A 17565-nucleotide genomic window follows, 5' to 3' on the forward strand; every position below is an offset into this window, starting at 1 on the left:
AGAAAAAGTGTCACTCGAGAACTGTTGCTTTGCCAGTTTCTCTCCTTTAAAGACAAAATCTGTTCTCTTTAATTGTGTAAAAATTGACGTATGGTGACCATTCACAGCATTTGTTTGCCAGGAGCCTGAGGGCTGTGCAAACAGTGACACTGAAACTTTCCCCCGTGCTCATTACCGTTATAGCATCACGTTTAGGGTGAGAGAAGAGTTAATTCCTTTTGAATACAATCCCTCTGTTGAGGCTGGGAGCAAGAAGCGTGACAAATCTCCCAGCTCACTTTTGGTGAGAAGGAATATCACAGTTCTGAGGCTCCCACACCCGTCCTGCTCTGCTGTGTCTGAGATATCTGGAATGATAGGATAATTCGAGTTGGAAGGGATCCTTAAAGACCATCGGGCCCAACTACACTGGAATGAACAGGGACACCCACAGCTCCATCAGTGCCCAGAGCCACCTGCAGCCACTTAGCAAACACGTTCCAGTCGTACCCCCTTACAGCCCAGGGCTGAACTCAGCCTTTGCCTTACCTGAAGGCTCAACTACTGTGGGGAAAGAAACACGGAGATGACACACATGGCATGAAGAAGCAACAAGCTGGGACAGACTGCTTACCAACAGGACAAGGCGAAATGGCTTCCAACTAAAAGATGGCAGATTTAGGTTGGGTGTAAGGAGGAATATTTTTACAATGAGGGCGGTGAGGCGCTGACACAGAGGGGGTGCAGACCCCCAAGCTCAGGCTGGAGGGACTGTGAGCACCGATGGAGCTGTGGGTGTCCCAGTGCAGTGGGGTTGGACCTGGTGGCCTTTAGGGTCCCTTCCAACTCCAACCTACAGTTCTATGGTCTCTAAACTCTTCCCACATTTATCTTTGCAGTCCCGTACACTTTAAAATCAGGTGGAAAATGGTTCTTGCATCAGCACAGCATATACACAATCAAAGGTCCCATTGAGCAATTTGGTTTAAACAGCTGAAGGACTTTACCCACAGGGCTCAGTAACAGCCACGTACAGCAGAGAACAGCCACAGCTGCATCACATCACTTCTTAAAAGCAACTCCAAGAGCTCTGCTATGTAAACAGGGATGGTGTAAGGGACGCAACAGAGCACAACGAGCTCTTCCTGTTCAACCACCAGCGTTACATACAGACACAGCTGTGCTCTGAGCTTCCACCAGCCTGAAAATCCCACCCACTTCCAACGAAAACACCACAATGCCAAAGGGAGCGGGGCGAGCTGAGCTGAAGCCTGGAAGTGGGGTCCAAGGCCCCCAAAGGGCTGAGCTCACCCCCCCACCCCCAGCTCCTGCAGGGGTCGGAGCCACGCAGAGATCTGTCGGGTTAAAGCTGCCCTGGAGCGGTGAGCGTTCATCGCAGACACGAACAGTGCAGCTGGAGGATAATATCCGTGCACGTTTAATTCATAGAACACTGAGACTGACGTTGCTGAGGTTGCAGCACTGATGGTTCATCCAGAAAGTCGTTATGGGGAAAAAGAAAAAAGGTTCATTTATGCCCAGAGATGAAATAGAGTCTCATTATAGAACGTCCCTCCGTGGGCACAGCCATTGCGAGGTCACGCACAGACAAATCAGGGTCCTCTGATGCAAAACTGGAATTGCTGTGTTTTGGTACATGCTGGGCAAGTAGAGGAACAGCCTCCAGCCCTCCACAGGAAGCTTCCAGATCCTCCTCCCGTCGCTGTTTCTGTGTGGACAACCTCTGCCCTCAAAGCACATGAATTCTGTTTCCTCCTCCCCCTCCCATAGCGCCCATTGGCACTGCTGAGAGCCACAGCAAAGTGCCACCCGAGCGCTCCTGAATGAAACAAAGCACACAGAGGTACACACCCCACACGGTGCCTGTCCCGCAGGACGCAGCAGACAACCCAGAGCTAGATAACAGGTTTATCTAGGAACTGTATTATAGTCTGCACTCAAAAAGGACAGAATTCAAGTAAATACTGCAACTCAGAACACTTGGAATTAGAAGCAGTTTTCAGATGTACTCTGTGCAGATGGATCACCCACTGCTGGATGTCAGTGATGAGGTTCCATAATGCTGAGATTCTTCCCCTTCATTTCTGGGGCTGTGGGCCCAAGGAAGGATGAATTTCTCCCAATTTATTTCTTTGGTCACAGAATCTGTGTAACACATTCCCCATGTGCTGAGGTTGATGGGATGAAGGACGTCCAGCAGACCTAACACATGAAGACCTTCTAAAAGCCTTTGATGAGGCTCCATACCTAAGGTCATTAATGAAACTAAGTCATCCTCAAGTCAATTATGGAAAGGATTTCCTAAAAGATAACAGGATAAGAAAATTGGAGCCGTTTAAAGAGCAGAAGGAAAGAGCACAGGACAGCAGTCACTGTTCAGGATGGAGCAGCAGTGCAGTCACAGGAATCAGTGCTGGGGACAGCTCTATGCCGAAAATTAGAAAAAACATACAGTGATTTAGCTCAGAAAATCACAGAACGGCTTGAGTTAGAGGGGACCTTACAGATCACACAGCTTCTGACCCCCTCACCAGCTCAGGCTGCCCAGGGCCCCACCCATGGCCTTGGGCACCTCCAGGGATGGGGCATCTCTAGGCAGCAGTGCCAGGGCCTTATCACCCTCTGTGTGAAGAATTCCATCCTAATATCTAATCTAACCTAAATTTCCCCTCTTTTACTTTAGAACCATTCCCCCTTGTCTTTGATGGTCTTCTCAAGTCACCTGTGCAAGAACAACAACATATATAGAGAGAGGATATATATATATCCTCTTCTTAAATGTATGGCTCAGGTCTCCAGAAGAACATAGTGAAGTTAGAAAAGACGAGGTCAACTAAAACGATCAGGGCAGTGAAGCAACGTAGATAAGAGCTATAAACTCTTACAGGAACACAGGCTTGGATGCTGGGGAGGATACAGGCAGGAATCATTAAGGCAACACAGCACTGCATTACATCCTGTAACACAGGAACTAGCAGCACTTGCTGCAGTCAGTCAGGAGTCAGCTTAACACCAGCAACTAAGCAATTCTTTATAGAGTGGATATAACTGTAATCTGCTGTCACGGAGCGGCTGGGGACACAGGAAGCTAGAAAAGATTAAAAATCCAAACAATGGCAATGAGAGTGCTAAAGGATGGGACAAACTTCAACATCCTCAGTCCAGTTCCGATGCTGCAGAAGTAGGAGGAGTGGAAGGAGCAGTATTAACTGCACTATGTGCTCTCCCTAATAGCACAGAGATAAACTATTAGGCAGCTTGCACTCGAGCCTAGCCGAAGAAGGTGATTTTGATGCTTTTCTGTTTCCTTTGTTGTACCAGACAAGACTGCTGTTATCACAGTACTCTGTTCAGGGTAAAACTACAAAGAAATTGTTTCTGTGGTTCCCTTTTTTCTGACTGTTAAGGCACACTTTGTCATCTTGTTCATTTTCCGTTCTCCTGTACAAAAACACAGTCAGCACTGCAGCATTTATAGCTCCCAAACATGCAGCATAAAAGACCTGAAACTGTGTAACACAGGGCAGCTGACCACAAAACCAAACAGAATTATTTCTGAAGAACAGATATGCAAATCAGTGTCACTGTGATGATTATGAACAGCTCTTCTGAAAGAAGCAGATATTAATGATGTTAAAGGAAATAACTGCTGCACCTATTCTTCTGCCCTTCATTTTGTTGTTGTAGAAAACCACCTCTTCTTTTCCCCTTGGACAGATTCAGCATTGCCCTTCACCCGCAGTACATTCAACATCCAAGTGTTCTGCCACTTTGACTTCAATCAGAAGAGGACGTTTTCTGCACTTATAAATGATCTGAAGAAACATGAATCACGCTTAAAATATAGGATTGGCCTAAGCTACAATGGAGTACAAAAGTGGACCACGGCTGGGTCTCAAGATTAACTCGGAATTCTGGCCAGAGTTTTCAGAGCTAATAGAAGTAAACAGCTTGATTCCAACCCTTCATGCAGAGAAAGCAAGCTGAGGAACTCAAGTTAGCACCTGGGAGTCCTCTGAGCTCCATGACTCTGAGTCCAGTTTGTTTCCAGCATGATACTGGGAGGGCAAGGAAAAGAGAGAAGTATCTGATGTGAAGCAGTGGTTTGGATGATCCTCTCATTAGTTGAATGTTTCTGTCACTTTACGTGAGTTTTCAGATCGTGTGAGACACTCTGTCCACCTTCCTCAATGCAGATTCAGGCTTAGTGTCACAGTGGGTGTTTTTGTAGCTTCACACACCTTCTCAGCACACAGTCACTTTTCAGTGGCGGTGGTGGGGTGATGGAATTCCTTTCCCTCCTCTTCCACAGGAACCATGACATCGTTCCCTGGAAAAACCTCTGTCTCCTGCTCAGGATAGTGCATTGGCAGTTCCTCTTCCATCCTTTCCTGGATGTCAGCACCACTTTCATATCCCCTAGCAGTACAGTTCTTGATACCAGGTGTTTTTGAAGACCCCACAATAACAGTGTCAGCATTCATGATGAATATTTTTCCTGAGAAAGGGAAAAAAAAGTAGTGTTGAGCGTAGGCAGCAGTGCTGCTGTTCTTAGAGATGGTCCCTTGTCATGCAACATTCTGACATGCAGATCAAGCCTCTCTCGGGGAAAACACAGATTCACTCATCCACTAAAACGTATGCAGTCCACACATGATGAGTTGGCTGCTCATTGTCTCTTTATAAGGTACTTCTCATTTTGGAAGCAAAGCACTGAACATACTTAGTGGTAAAGATGGCCTGCACATTTTAAGCTTTGCTCCTTGGTTTGGGGCCACCACCAAGAGGATTCTGGGCATTTCAGATCCAGCTGATCTATCTCTCATGTAATTAAGCCACTATTATCAAGCTGACAGACTACAGGAGAAAGAAAATTAGACAGTGAGATATTTGCAAGAGGCTGCTGGAAGCAGCAGTTAAGTGGAATCTGAGGAAGACAGCAACTGACAACTCAAGGTTTATGCTCTTGCTGTTTTTAATACCTGCATTAAGATCAGTCCTGCACAGAAATTCTGGCAATTATCTGAGGATCTGCAAAGAAATCAATTTCTTTCCAGCAGAGCATCAAGGACAAAATGCTCTGAGGTAGACTCAAACCTTACATCCAACTCTACTTCTGGAAGTAACAAGGGCTGCACTGTGGCTTGGATCACTAATCCTATTCAGAAGAAGGCTGCACATAGACACTGTATGTTACTGTTCACAATGGCTTGGAGACATTCGGGGATGGTAAGTCAGATCATCGCATTAATCCCAAGTCCATCACTCATAAATAACAAACAAGGAGAGGTTAGCTCAGGTAAGACCACAGTAAACTGGTTTGGGAACTGGATATCATGGAGATTTTGTATCCTGACATGTTGGCTCTCCCAGCACTGGTGGAACGTGTATCAAAAGATGACAGTGTAGGAAAAAACTGAGGCTGTGTAAGTTGGGAAAGATGATTCAGCCTACTGCCAGAAGGCCACAGCAGACACTGAAACAGACTGGAAGAAATAATGTCTGAACTCCTACTTCACATGAAAACCTTTCTAGGAACCTTGACCTCAGGCCTCAGCGTAATAATTCTGCTGTTAGTGATTTGCTTCTGTTCAGGGCATTAGAAAGATGACAAGCACAGTGGTACACCGAATCTGTCTCCAGCAGGTGGCACTTTTTAGGCTGTTTGATGAAAACCTTTTAAAATAAGACCAGTAACTCCCAGGGACCCTTCCATGCCACACACATAGTTAAAAAAAAAAAGAAAAAAAAACCAGATCTCAAAAGTTGAAAAGCTGTTTCACAATATCTAACCAAAGGGTGTTACACTTTTGGCAGCTTGGAATGAGAGCTGCCAAGAACAGCCAAAGCCCATTGCAAGCTTATCTACGATCTAAGTTCCTTCCATGGGCCCAATGAATAACTCCTGAGATCCTGGTTAACCTCTTCTGCAAGAGAGAAGCCTCCCATCCGCCCTGCTCTGCACTGTCATGAAGTACCTAATTCAGAAAACTAACACAGTGATTTCAGTCGAAGTTACAGAAAGGGCTGTCCTGGGCAGCTCCATCTGCTGGGAGGCAACCAGCCCAGGGCAGGGGGCTGGGGCTGGGTGGGCATAAATGTCTCTTCCAACTTGAGCCATTCTATCATGGGGGCTACATTCCAGCACTTTACAGGCTAAGCAAACAAGTTTTTGCTTTGCATGCCCACATCTCTTTATGATTTGAGCCCGTTCTGACAAACAGGGCATCTTCATAAGCAACATAGAAAGGACTGGATCAGGAGTAGGGAATGGCAGTGAGCTCTGCTGTTCATTTCTTTTGACTGTGCCTCCACAGACAGCTTCCTCTCTCCCCAGACAGGGAATCAGCATTCTGCAAAAGCCTGTTCTTCAAGGTAGTTAGGATAACTAAAATCTTTGTTGGTCTGTGGCAGTGGCAACAGAAGATGCATTTTCTGCTTCTGTTTTTTCCTTGTTCTTTCTGTGCTTCTCTTGCATCCCAGAAAAGCAGGACTGGATTCCAGCATCCTTAAGGAAACAGTTCTGGATCAGCTTAGCCATTTGAAGTCTTTGGATTTGACTCACACAGAAAAATAACAATAATAACAATAATAATTATTATTATAAAACCCAGCTTGATTATAGTAAACAGAGTCAAGAGGTCACAGCCATCTTTGTTAGAAGTTCTAGACACTTTTCCAGCTTACCAATAATTTCAGGATGATATTTTATGCCCAGGGTTGAAAAACTGAGAAGGCAAAAAAAAGAAAAAAAAGAAAAAAAACCCTTAAGACTCACCGATTTGATTATTTGTGTGGTCTCCCACTTGGGATTCAATGGGGCAATCCAGGGCTTTTCCATTGCCCTGGGTCACTTCAGTCAGACTCAGAACAGCACTACCTGCCTTTTCAGTGCTGGAGATCAAGTTGTTGTTGGTTTCCAAAGGGAGGGCTCTGTCAGTTAACTTCTCCACTTCTGGACATTTGTCAGTGCTCAGTGTGATCTTCTGCCAATACAAAGAGGAGAGCAGAAGAAGGGTCAGTGCAAGAACAACACTGTGAAGACTGCAGTAGGTCAACAGCATCTTTCTGTGGCAGTCAGAAGTAACACAACAGCACCGCTGTCACAGGGAGTGAAGAAAAGCAAAGTGCCCAGCAGATACAGGAACTCAAGTTCCTCTGAATTAGGCTCCTGCGCTCCTTAAGGCCACATTTGAAAACAGTGTTCCCTTTACATAGCCCAAGACAAGTGGCAGTTCCTAATGTGTCTGATCTCTGCACTGAAACGAACGTGGATTACAATGCCAAATAAAAAGGCTGGCACTTTTTAACAGGACATTGAAAAATAGCATTAATTATTTACATCGGAATGGAAAGTGATCTTTGTCTGGAATATGTTTGACACTTACTGCATACTTGTCCACTAGATCAGAACCTGCAATGGAAAGATGAATCATCAGAAAAAAATTCATCATAATCACTAGAGCCATTAATAATTGCTTTGAAATGTCACCCACCCATGCCCTAAGATACTTTACAGTATCTTAGAGAGCCATCTAGTGGCTTGTCACATCCACAGTGTTACCAGCCTGCAAGTTCCATCAATTAAAGCTACATATTAAAACTAGATATCGATTAATTATAATCATATGCACTACAATTCCTGGTCAGTCATTTGCTGTGAGGTTTGATCCTGGATTTCTGTTACATGAGATGTGCTGATAAAAGGAAATATTCATCTAGCAGAACTCATGGTGGAGTGCAGGGAACTGTATGGCTGCACTGCACCCACAGGTCTACTACAACCAGCCTACAAAGTGCACACTCTGCTTTTTATAAAAGAGGGAATGTGGTTATGCAGGCACATCCCACATCAGTAAACAGGTTCCAAGTCCAACCCCACCCTGGAAAGCAAGACAGACAAAAGATTTCAGGCTTCATTTAATATTAGTATCTGTGCTGAGAAGAAAAGGTTTCCCCACGCAGCTTTTACCATCTTCCTCCTTACATTGCAGCTGCTTTAATTGGATGGAGCCCTGGGCAGCCTGATCCAGTGCCTCATTTAGTGGTTGGCAACCAGCAGGGGTTGGAGTTGGATGATGTTTGATGTCCTTTCCAACCCAATTATGATTCTATGAAAATACTCTCCAACAGGAACAGTCTGCCTAGAACCCTCAACTGACCTGACTTCACCTGGTGCTAGGAAATGTTATATCCCCTCCTGTCCTCCCTGATGTTACAGTTCCCAGGTGGAAAGATGAAGCAGCATGCTTAATGTACTACATGTACTACAGTTTTAAAACTCACGCTTTTCTTTGAGGACGAAGATCCGTTTCTTGCAGACCCTCCATTGCCAAAGTAGCAGCATGCCCACAGGTAGCACCATCACAGAGAGAACCACTGCCCAGAAAATAACACCTGCAGTACAGGAAGAGGAAAGGGAGAGCAGAGAGACCAAGAAAAGGCAGAAGGGGAACCATCAGCAGATCTGTGTGTTTGCTGGACATCATGTCACAAGTTGTAGGGGTTTTGCAGGAAGCTCATGTACTGCTTTTACTAAAGATTTATGTGAATACAATGTGCCAGGTAGAATAAATTGTTTCTGACCTCTTGTTGTGGTCTCCCCCTTGGCTGAGGTGGGAAAAGTGCCAGCCAGAGCTTTCTCCTCAGGAGTTGAACTGGGATTTTCAGTTGTGGCACTTGAAAGGTTTGTCTGAAGCTTCAGTACTTCAAAGTCATTTGACTCACTGCTGAATCCGATGGAGGAAGTGTCTGGCGTGAGGTAGGAGGGCACCTGGTCCATGCAAATCTGATCATGTGTGGCATTTCCTTTGCCTCGTGCTACTTTGTTCAACCTGGCACAGCTAGGGAACAAAAGAGAGAACAGTGTACCAGTGCTAGAAGAAGAGGACATGACGCACAGTAAGATTTTCCATGTGGCACATGCCCTTTTTGGTCACGTTTGTACCACATGCATTTTCTGGTTTTAGTCAAAGTCATTCACCTTCTGCTCACCCCTGTGGCACTGATTCTTGGCCTGGATGCAAACCCCCATGCACATGGAACGCACTGTACTCAGTGAACTGAGGCAGGACAGACCCTTTCCTCCTCCCAGCAGGGAGCCGTGCAAACAGCACATAGGCTCAAAGCTGTCCCACTGCCTCTCAGATAAATCTATCACTTCTGGAGCAAAGCACACAGGAATCCCCTTGGGTCCTTGATTAGCTTTAAGGAATTGCTCGGTCACTTTAAAACACCGTGGACTTACTCCGTGTGGGGCTTGCAGATGTCCGTGCTGGAGCTTTGGTCAGAGAAGGTCCCAGGAGGGCATTCTTCACACAAAACATCAGTCTCTGAGGTGCCTGGATAAAAGCAATGACAGTGGATGGACTGATGAAAATGAATCAACTCCGAGCCTACAGCCAAGATCAGAAAAGACAAGACAGACCGGGAGGAATTCTTACCTCTGACTTTGACTCCAAAACCAGGCTTGCAGGCAGTGTGCTGCTGGCATCGCATGCAGGTGTTCTTAACAGGGGTCTGGCAGAACAGGCCGGGTCGGCACTCACACACCCGGCTGGAATTGAAGGAGCAGGGAACCTTCTCCACGAGGTCAAATTCTGCAGGGAGGAAACAGATGGAGTAATAAAGGATCGCCCTGTGAGGAAAAGGCAAAGCAGGGGTTAAAGGTGAGCAACACCACTGCAAAGGCTTGGGAAGCAGAATGGGCTGCTGGCACTCTGCAATGGCACTTTAAATTGTGAGTGACTGCAGAAACCTGCAGATGGTAACAGCAAAGCATCTACCTTTTGTGCATAGCACACAAGCATCACATCGAGGCTTTTGGGATGCTTCATTCAAATACTGCTCAGGTCCACATCTCATGCAATCTTCGTCTGGATCCGTGGGACATGATTTCTTTTTAGCATAGTCTGGAGAAAGAAAGCCAAAATGTGGGGATAGCCATTCAAAAATGGAGGAGAAATCCATCCTGAAGCGTTGCTGGCCTTGAAGCCAAAGGAACGAGAGGGCACAGCAGCTAGCTGTGAGCTGGTGGCCTTGCCAGCAGGTGGAAGTAGTCACCAGACAGCAAGGAATGATGACAGCTGCAGAAGGAAAAGCTAAAGCAGCAACAAAAAGATTGAGCTGAATGTTTAATGGGTGACAAACAGGAGAAAAATGAAAGCCAGTTTCAGCACCAGTCCACATCACCTGATCACAAAGGGTTAATTGTAGGAATGGGAGACCTAGCAGGAAAATAATTCTATTATTAGCTCTACTATATACTCTATATTATAGCTCTACTATTCGTTTTGGCAAACGTAGTGTAAGAGCACAAGTCAAAACAGCCACTTCCTATTTGGCCCTATAAATAGTACCAGACAAGCTCTAACCACATCACTCCCACCTTCTCAAAACTACTAAGACAGTTCTTTTGAAGGCTGGAGCTGATTGCAGAAGCGAAATGTTTGAGAACAGTGGCTCATGACAGCTAGCTGCAAACTGCATCTCTGCTCTTCACAAACCCAGCTATGACATCCATCATCGTGGGAGCTTTTGAAGGAGAAAAGAGCTTCTTCCCCTGGGAGTGGCCCAGCCTCCCTGCCCCTTTTCTTCCTCTACAGGAGCAGCTTCTCCATCCCTTGGTCTTGCTTACTCATCCTTTTTCTGAATGATTTTAGTGGAGTGCACCAAAGCAGTACAGGAAGTCTCTGATGTAACTGCATGCAAATACTAGTAGCCAAGCACTGACCTTCTCTTTGTAGCACAAATAAATGTCAAAATTTTCCCTTCTGAAAACAAAACAAAACAAAAAAAAAACACCTAAAGAAAAGAGAGAAAGAAGTGAGAAAAGAGAAAGAGAGAGAGAGAGCAGGCCACACTTCTAAAAGAAAAGATTGGTGATGGTGAAGTACCATAAAATGCCCCGATTGTTGAGGGGGAGTTTCTGACATTTCCAGAGCTCTCATCTCACAGATGTTTCGTACTTCTGACCTCATACGCCCCTGAGTCACAGCTTCAGGCAAAGCCCTCTCTGCCCCCTGACACGTGCATATTCCATTTCTCACGTGAGATGCTTTCTGAACTGTTTTGACTATGAGCACAGTGACAGATTTTCTGCACTGTCATGTATTATTTTGTGCCTTCGATCAGATACTAAAATCACTGCACTATTTCATATCCCAAGGCAAGCAGAAATTAGTTCCTGGGCCTGACTACCTGTAGTTACTTCTGTGTGTCAAACCAACCAACAGAAAACAGACAAAATTCTAGCATGCTATCTTGCTTGCAATTCAAAGGCAGTTTGTATGCAGACCCAAGAGAGGCAGGGAAGAAGAGAACAAATTCACATCTGGATCAACACCAAGCTGTGATTTGTGAAATATTCTGCAGGGTCAAAAAGCAGTGCTGTGACATGTGTGGTCTGCACACAAATCTATGAGAAGCGTAAATCTGACTGAAGCACGAACATACTGACCTGAAGGACACCGGTAACAGCACCTTCGTAAGGTTTCATCGTAGAACCAATTCTTGAGTGAGTCACAGGAATGAGATGAGGTCAATGGTGGCTACAAATTGAAGCACACAAAGACACAATTAGAGAACAATTAGGGCTGTGTGAGGACAGATCCCAGCATTGGTCTCATTGGTTACAGATGGCAGGAAGAAGTCTATGGGTTTTTGACAGTTCAAACCTTTTCAAAAGCAATTAGATAACTGTTGCCCATAACCTTCAGCAAAGATTGTGACACTCAGCTATTTAACAAACACTCAGTATGTATCTTCACTTAGCAACCTCTTTACTCTGAAAGGGTTTTAAATACTGGAAAGGAGAACCATAGCCCCATCTTTCCAACAAGCATTTCAGAACTCAAAGAAATGAACTCCTTGCTTCATACAACAAAGAGGAGCAGCATTGCCCCAGAAAAATTCTTTACAGCTAAATAACTCCAGAAAAAAAAATAAGGAAAAATCTCTGCTCTTAAAACAATTCCTTCTTTGCTTGAGGTAAGGAATAAAAATAAAAATAGTACAAACAGAATCCCTAAATATCTGCAGTGTATTTCCAGCTCTGTATACACTGGCACAAGAAGTAGTGCCATACTCAACCTCATCTACAGCTTGCAAATTGTCTGTAATTCACAAAGCTAATTCTTTAAGTTCATGGCAGTTTGTACACTAGTTCTCCACATCCCATGCCCCTTGTTAAGGCATTCTGGAATCTGTTCTTTCAGAGTTAGCTCCATTTTTTTCCACTCTGCTCGTGCTCACCTTCACAGCATTCATCAATGCAGCAAGCAAACCTTCCTGTTCAGTTATTCGCTCACTCAGAACACTTGAATTTAGCAACCTCACAGTGTGCTGACTGTAAACCAATAAATCATTTTACTTTTAAGTTGGGTACAAATCCTACAGTGAGAACAAGTGTGTTCTGCCTTGAAATGAAAGCTGCAAGTACTGACACAGTGAAGCTCTTTACTCAAATAACCCATTTCTGAGTTTTCTTGATATGATTATATCACCAATACTTGTTTAGATAACAGCAGTTCCTATGTTAGCTTAGAAAAATTACTCTGCAATGACCCCACCACCTTCTGCATTTCCCACCAGCCTTAAAAAATAACACCTCCTGGAAATAACAGGAAATGGCACAATGTGTTTGGATGCAGAGTCATCCAGGAGGCATTGCAGAGATGTACAGCAGATTGAATGCTTTTATAAAGAAAATCTAGACAACAACAGCATCCTGTCTATACCTAAGTCATCTTAGATTAGTTCCTCTTTAAGACCTATGAGATGTCAACACAAAAGCATGGTCTTCTCTTTCTGGTTGTTCTAGAAAACCAACGCTGGCTAAATCATAGAAGTCTAAATCATAGAGGGAACAGAGTTCAAGGATGGAGTAGGCAGCACACAGAGCTGACTGACTGCCTGTTTGGCTTTTAAACAAAGGAATAGGGTCTGCCTACAAGTGTGAAGGAAGAGCTTCTTTCAAAACGTGATCCCATCAATCTAAAATGTTGAAATAATGCGCTGGGGAACAGATTCTGCTCTTAGTTATGGTGATGCAAATCCTGATTATGAATTTCCCCTGATGCCAATGCTGCGATAAATTAATGAGGCAATCACACATAAATACTGCACAAATCAGAAAATGATACCCAAGAAAGTACTCAGGGCTTTTCTCCCTCCACAAGAGGGCAGCTGCACACCACAGCCAACTGCATGCTACCTGCCACCTGCAGCTCTGCAACAAACGCAGCTTTCAGGCACTCAGCAATGAGCACAGGTCTGCAGGCACCTCTGCTGTTCTCTGAGCCAATCCCGAGGTGCCCTGCTGTAAAAAGTCACTTTAACAAATCGTGACGTGCACAATGCTATGTCTCAGAAGCCATCTTCTGATGATCCCACCACTGCCTGCTTCCTTCAGAATCTAAAGGGGGCTACAAGACAAAAAGGGACAGAGTCTTCAGGAGGATGTGTTGTGATGGGACAAAGGCACATGGCTTCAAAATAGAACAGGGGAGATTTGGATTGGACATCAGAATGAAGTTTTTTTTACAATGAGGATGGTGAGGAACTGCACAGGCTGCGCAGAGAGGTGGTGGTGCCCCATCCCTGCACACACCCAAGGTCGGGCTGGATGGGGCTCTGAGCTCTGACGGAGCTGTGGGTGTCCCTGCTCATTGCAGGGGGTTGGATCAGTAGGCCTTTAGGGTCCCTTCCAACTCCAACCATCCTACGAAAATATCTTTAAGGGTTGCCACCTGATGAGCACAAAACTTACTATACTATATATTGTGAGAAATATATAGTGAGAAATAAGGTGCAGGCCAATAGTTGATTCAGTCATCATCTCATCAGTGCCTTTTTCCCCCCCTCTCTAAACCACAAAGCTAAAAAACCAAACCCCTAAGCAGAAAGGCAGGCTATTTTTCTATTTCTATTAACCAGGCTCCCATACATCTAGCTTAAATGTCCAATATGATTTACACAGGCAAAAATGGCAGTGTGGAAAGGTACGCATCACCACAAACGGTACCGGATCTCCTTCCCAACACTGAACTTTTCCTCAGCTCAATTTCAAATTTTCATGCATCACATGGAATAAAAAGTTTTGCTGCGAGACCAACCCTTGCCCGAGATGGGTTTGTGGGGGAATGAAATAAATTACTGCCCAAAGGAAAAGAACACACCTTGAAGAAATGGCAGAGGTAAACAGCCCAGGGCTCAGAATGCCTCAAAGTCTTCCATAAGCACTTTGGTCAGGAGGATATCACATCATAATCAGAAAAGGCAGAGGAAAAGCTATCACTGCCTTGTTGTATTGTGGTTATAAAGGAATCTGGTGACAGCACAGATCGGTTCTGTTTAAATGGGGGAAATTCTGAGAAAAATTCCCAGCACTGATGCACGCTGAGCCCTGCTCTGAGCTGTGCTACCAACAGCTGCAGGAGCCTGCTATACTGCACTTTGTGTCTGGGCTGATGACAGACAGGGGAGGCAGATTTTAGTAAATGCCCCTCCTAACATGCCTGAATCAGAATGGGCATCATCCAAAAGAAGGGAAGGAATTGGGGGCAGTGAGGGGAAAAGGAAAGAACTCGTGGAAAAAAATGATGCTTTATCATAGGAGAGCTCAAGAAGAAGACAGCAGGAAGGAAGAGTATTCTTCCTGCTTTCACTGCCAAAAATCTCAGCATTAAGACATTTCTAATGTATTTCTGGTGCTATTTCTCCTTGTCCCAGTACACTTCCAGGAATGGCCAACTGGCCAGTAAGAGAATTTCTGCCTCTTATTGCTCACTTCGTGGGAAGGACATGTACGTGATAACCTTCTGTTCTGCCCTCCTCTCTCTTCCTTCTGGAGTACCTAGAAGCACTGAAAAGTGTGATATAAATCATAGTTATCTGCAACAACCACATGGCTTTTATTCATCAAGGAGATCCCCAATAAATTATACAGAACAAACGGATGTTAAGGAACACACTGAAATTACTTAATCCTGCTGAGTTATCTTCTAGTTTTATTTTAATCTTTTCATCTTTTGACTGTTCCTTTTTCTTACCCACTCTCTTGTATGAATCTCAAGACAGACAGGAACAGGACTCAGCAGATTTGGCCAGGAAAATTCAAAATTCAAGCACAATTTCATTTTTTAAGGCAATGTTAGTACCACTGTCCATTAAAGTGGATGGAGATCAGAGACTGAATTTCACTAATTCTTTTCTGCATGCAGTCAAGGAAAGGCTTTTGGATTTAGCAGGAAGATGATCCTAGAGGTCTTCTCCAGCCTACAATTTTACATCTGCTGAAAGGAAAGACCACAATTCACACATAACATACTTGGATTGCTCTATAATGGGATGGCCAGGGATCCCTTGGTCTTGTTTCACTGACCTACTAGGCCAATGTTGCTGTTGGCTTTTCTCTTCTTTAATGTGTTGCCAATCAAAGCCCAATTTAAAACAAACAAACAAACAAAACAAACAACCACCACATTTGACACAAAGCATTTGGGTTTTTCAGTGTTTGTTTTTGAGAATTTCTACAATCACATTTGCTATCCCAATTTAAATAACAGCCATTGCAAAGATGGTGCCAAATTCAGCAGGCCAGTCTGCAATTCAGTCAGGACAAGGTTTGACTCATTTATTTATGGTCTCCTGAGCTCACAAAGCGATGGTGAGGCAGAGCAAGAAATCAGCTTACTACAAATAAGCTGCAAGTCAGAAAGAAAGTGTATTATGGTAAAGAAAAAAAAAGAAAAGAAAACCTACCAGCATTGGCTGTTCTAGAACTGACTAATACTGCAGCAAAACAGTCGGCTCTTTTTCAAGCTTCTATCCAAACTCTGTCAGCTTGAAAAAAAGAAGCTGATAACGAAGGATTTCAAATAGTCAAGCTTCACACTCATTATTAACGAGTGAGAGCTAACTGAAAATTAAAGCAATCTCCAAGCTCAGCAAGGTTTACATACTTATTCCAGGTTAACTGATGATTTCGCAGTGAGTCTGAATGCTGACCATGAGTAACAGAAAACAATTTAATACTATCCTTTTCATTTCGTGAATGCACCAAAGCGATGTCAAATAACAAGAACTAGCTAAAGCAGCCAGCATTCAGCAGGCCAGATATGCTGACCTGAATGCCCCCCTAAGTACTCCTCGGGTGAGAAAGGATGGCAAACTCTGACCCCATAGAAGAAAAGAAGGATCGATGTACTTCAAGGAGGAGATGGTGGCAGGGAAGAAAGACCAGGGTAAGGTAGAGCAAACTTACCATGTGGGAGGGGACTTTACAGCTAAAGACATTAGGCAAACTCCTACTCTTACTGTAAGAGCCATGAGGATCTTTTTCAAACAACTATGAAGAGGACGTGGTTATACTCAAAGATCTAATCAAAAGCAGCTTCTTATTAAAAATCTCCTGATAGCCCATGTGATGAGCTGCACCATCCATTTACAGTGCACAGACAGGTGTCTTAAATGAGCACATGCTAATATTTCCACCACAAGGAAAACTTCCACAATTCCAGGATCCAACCCAGCGGGCCATCAGCCACCAACTTGACCTTACCTAAGCAGAGAGCCTCTATGACCAATCTTTCTGGTTTTTGTTTTTTTTTTTTCCTATGTATGCCTAAGTGTCAGCCAGGGGAATTACCTGGATTTATGCCAGGCCCTGAGGGCTTAATGCCACACAATCCACTGGCAGGGACAAGTGGGGTGGAATGTGGGAGCAAACACACGAATGTCTTGGTGTCTTGGATGATATGACCTGAGCAGGGAGCTGACTTGTATCTACAGCAACAGCTTTGTGTAAGTAGCATACTGTGTTTATTTTAAGTTGATCTGATACAGAAAAGTGAGCCCATTCATGGGAAAGCTGGTGTCAAAGGGGTGGGTGGATGCAAAGAGGAAGGTACTTCATTGTTTCATTTGCCTCTTTACACCTTTCATTTTGCCAGCCCTGACTCACATCAGCAGAGTGAGCCCAAGCAAATTTCTGTAAGGAATGTGCCTGTCACAGAGCACTTGGCTCTCTGGGCAAAAATGAGATTTATTCAAAGTAAATGAGGTCAGTCCCCATTCTGATGAAATTCTTCCTCATTTCCTAGCTGGGATGTGCCTGGAGGTACGGTAACATTAGCAATGCCAAAAAAAAAAGAAAAAAGACAAAAATTATAGCTGTTATCACCAGTCGAGTTCCCAGCAAGGGCAAAGTTCCCAGCAAGGGCAAACTGCTGCTTTGCAACAGCTCTGTTTCATCCCTTTATCACCATTTATCATCCCTTTATCACCATTTATCATCCCTTTATCAACAAAGCTAGTTTCTATGGATGCTCACCACCCTGCATGCAACTGCTGGGAAAAAAAGGCAAAAAAACAGCCCAGGGTGCTCCCAATCCCCTCCCAGATCCTTGGTCCTGCAGGACTGTAGGATCTCCCCTTACCTGTGGGGCTCCCTGGATGTCCTGGAGAAGCAGGAGGAGCCACAGTCCCAGTCCCAGGCTGTAGGAAGCCATGTGCAGCAGCGTCAGCTTTCCTGAGCTCCCAGCATTGCAGGTCAGACAGCCAGGT

General features: G+C 44.5%; 1 protein-coding gene across 1 annotated transcript; it reads right to left on the minus strand.

Moving 5' to 3' along the window:
- Nucleotides 1-4129: 4129 nt before the first annotated feature.
- Nucleotides 4130-17522, minus strand: TNFRSF8 (TNF receptor superfamily member 8). Its single transcript, XM_065738149.1, has 10 exons — nt 17439-17522; nt 11459-11549; nt 9786-9911; nt 9444-9599; nt 9248-9341; nt 8587-8843; nt 8287-8397; nt 7389-7414; nt 6779-6986; nt 4130-4498 (listed from the first exon to the last, which is right to left on the minus strand). Exons 1-10 carry the CDS (start codon nt 17508-17510, stop codon nt 4257-4259), a joined length of 1383 nt encoding a protein of 460 aa, XP_065594221.1. The 5' UTR covers nt 17511-17522; the 3' UTR covers nt 4130-4256.
- Between the last annotated feature and the right edge of the window lie 43 nt (nt 17523-17565).

The sequence above is a fragment of the Cyrtonyx montezumae genome, unplaced genomic scaffold (assembly GCF_038088225.1).
Source record: "Cyrtonyx montezumae isolate F1298 unplaced genomic scaffold, pur_monq_1.0 scaffold_21, whole genome shotgun sequence".
Classification (NCBI taxonomy): Eukaryota; Metazoa; Chordata; class Aves; order Galliformes; family Odontophoridae; genus Cyrtonyx; species Cyrtonyx montezumae.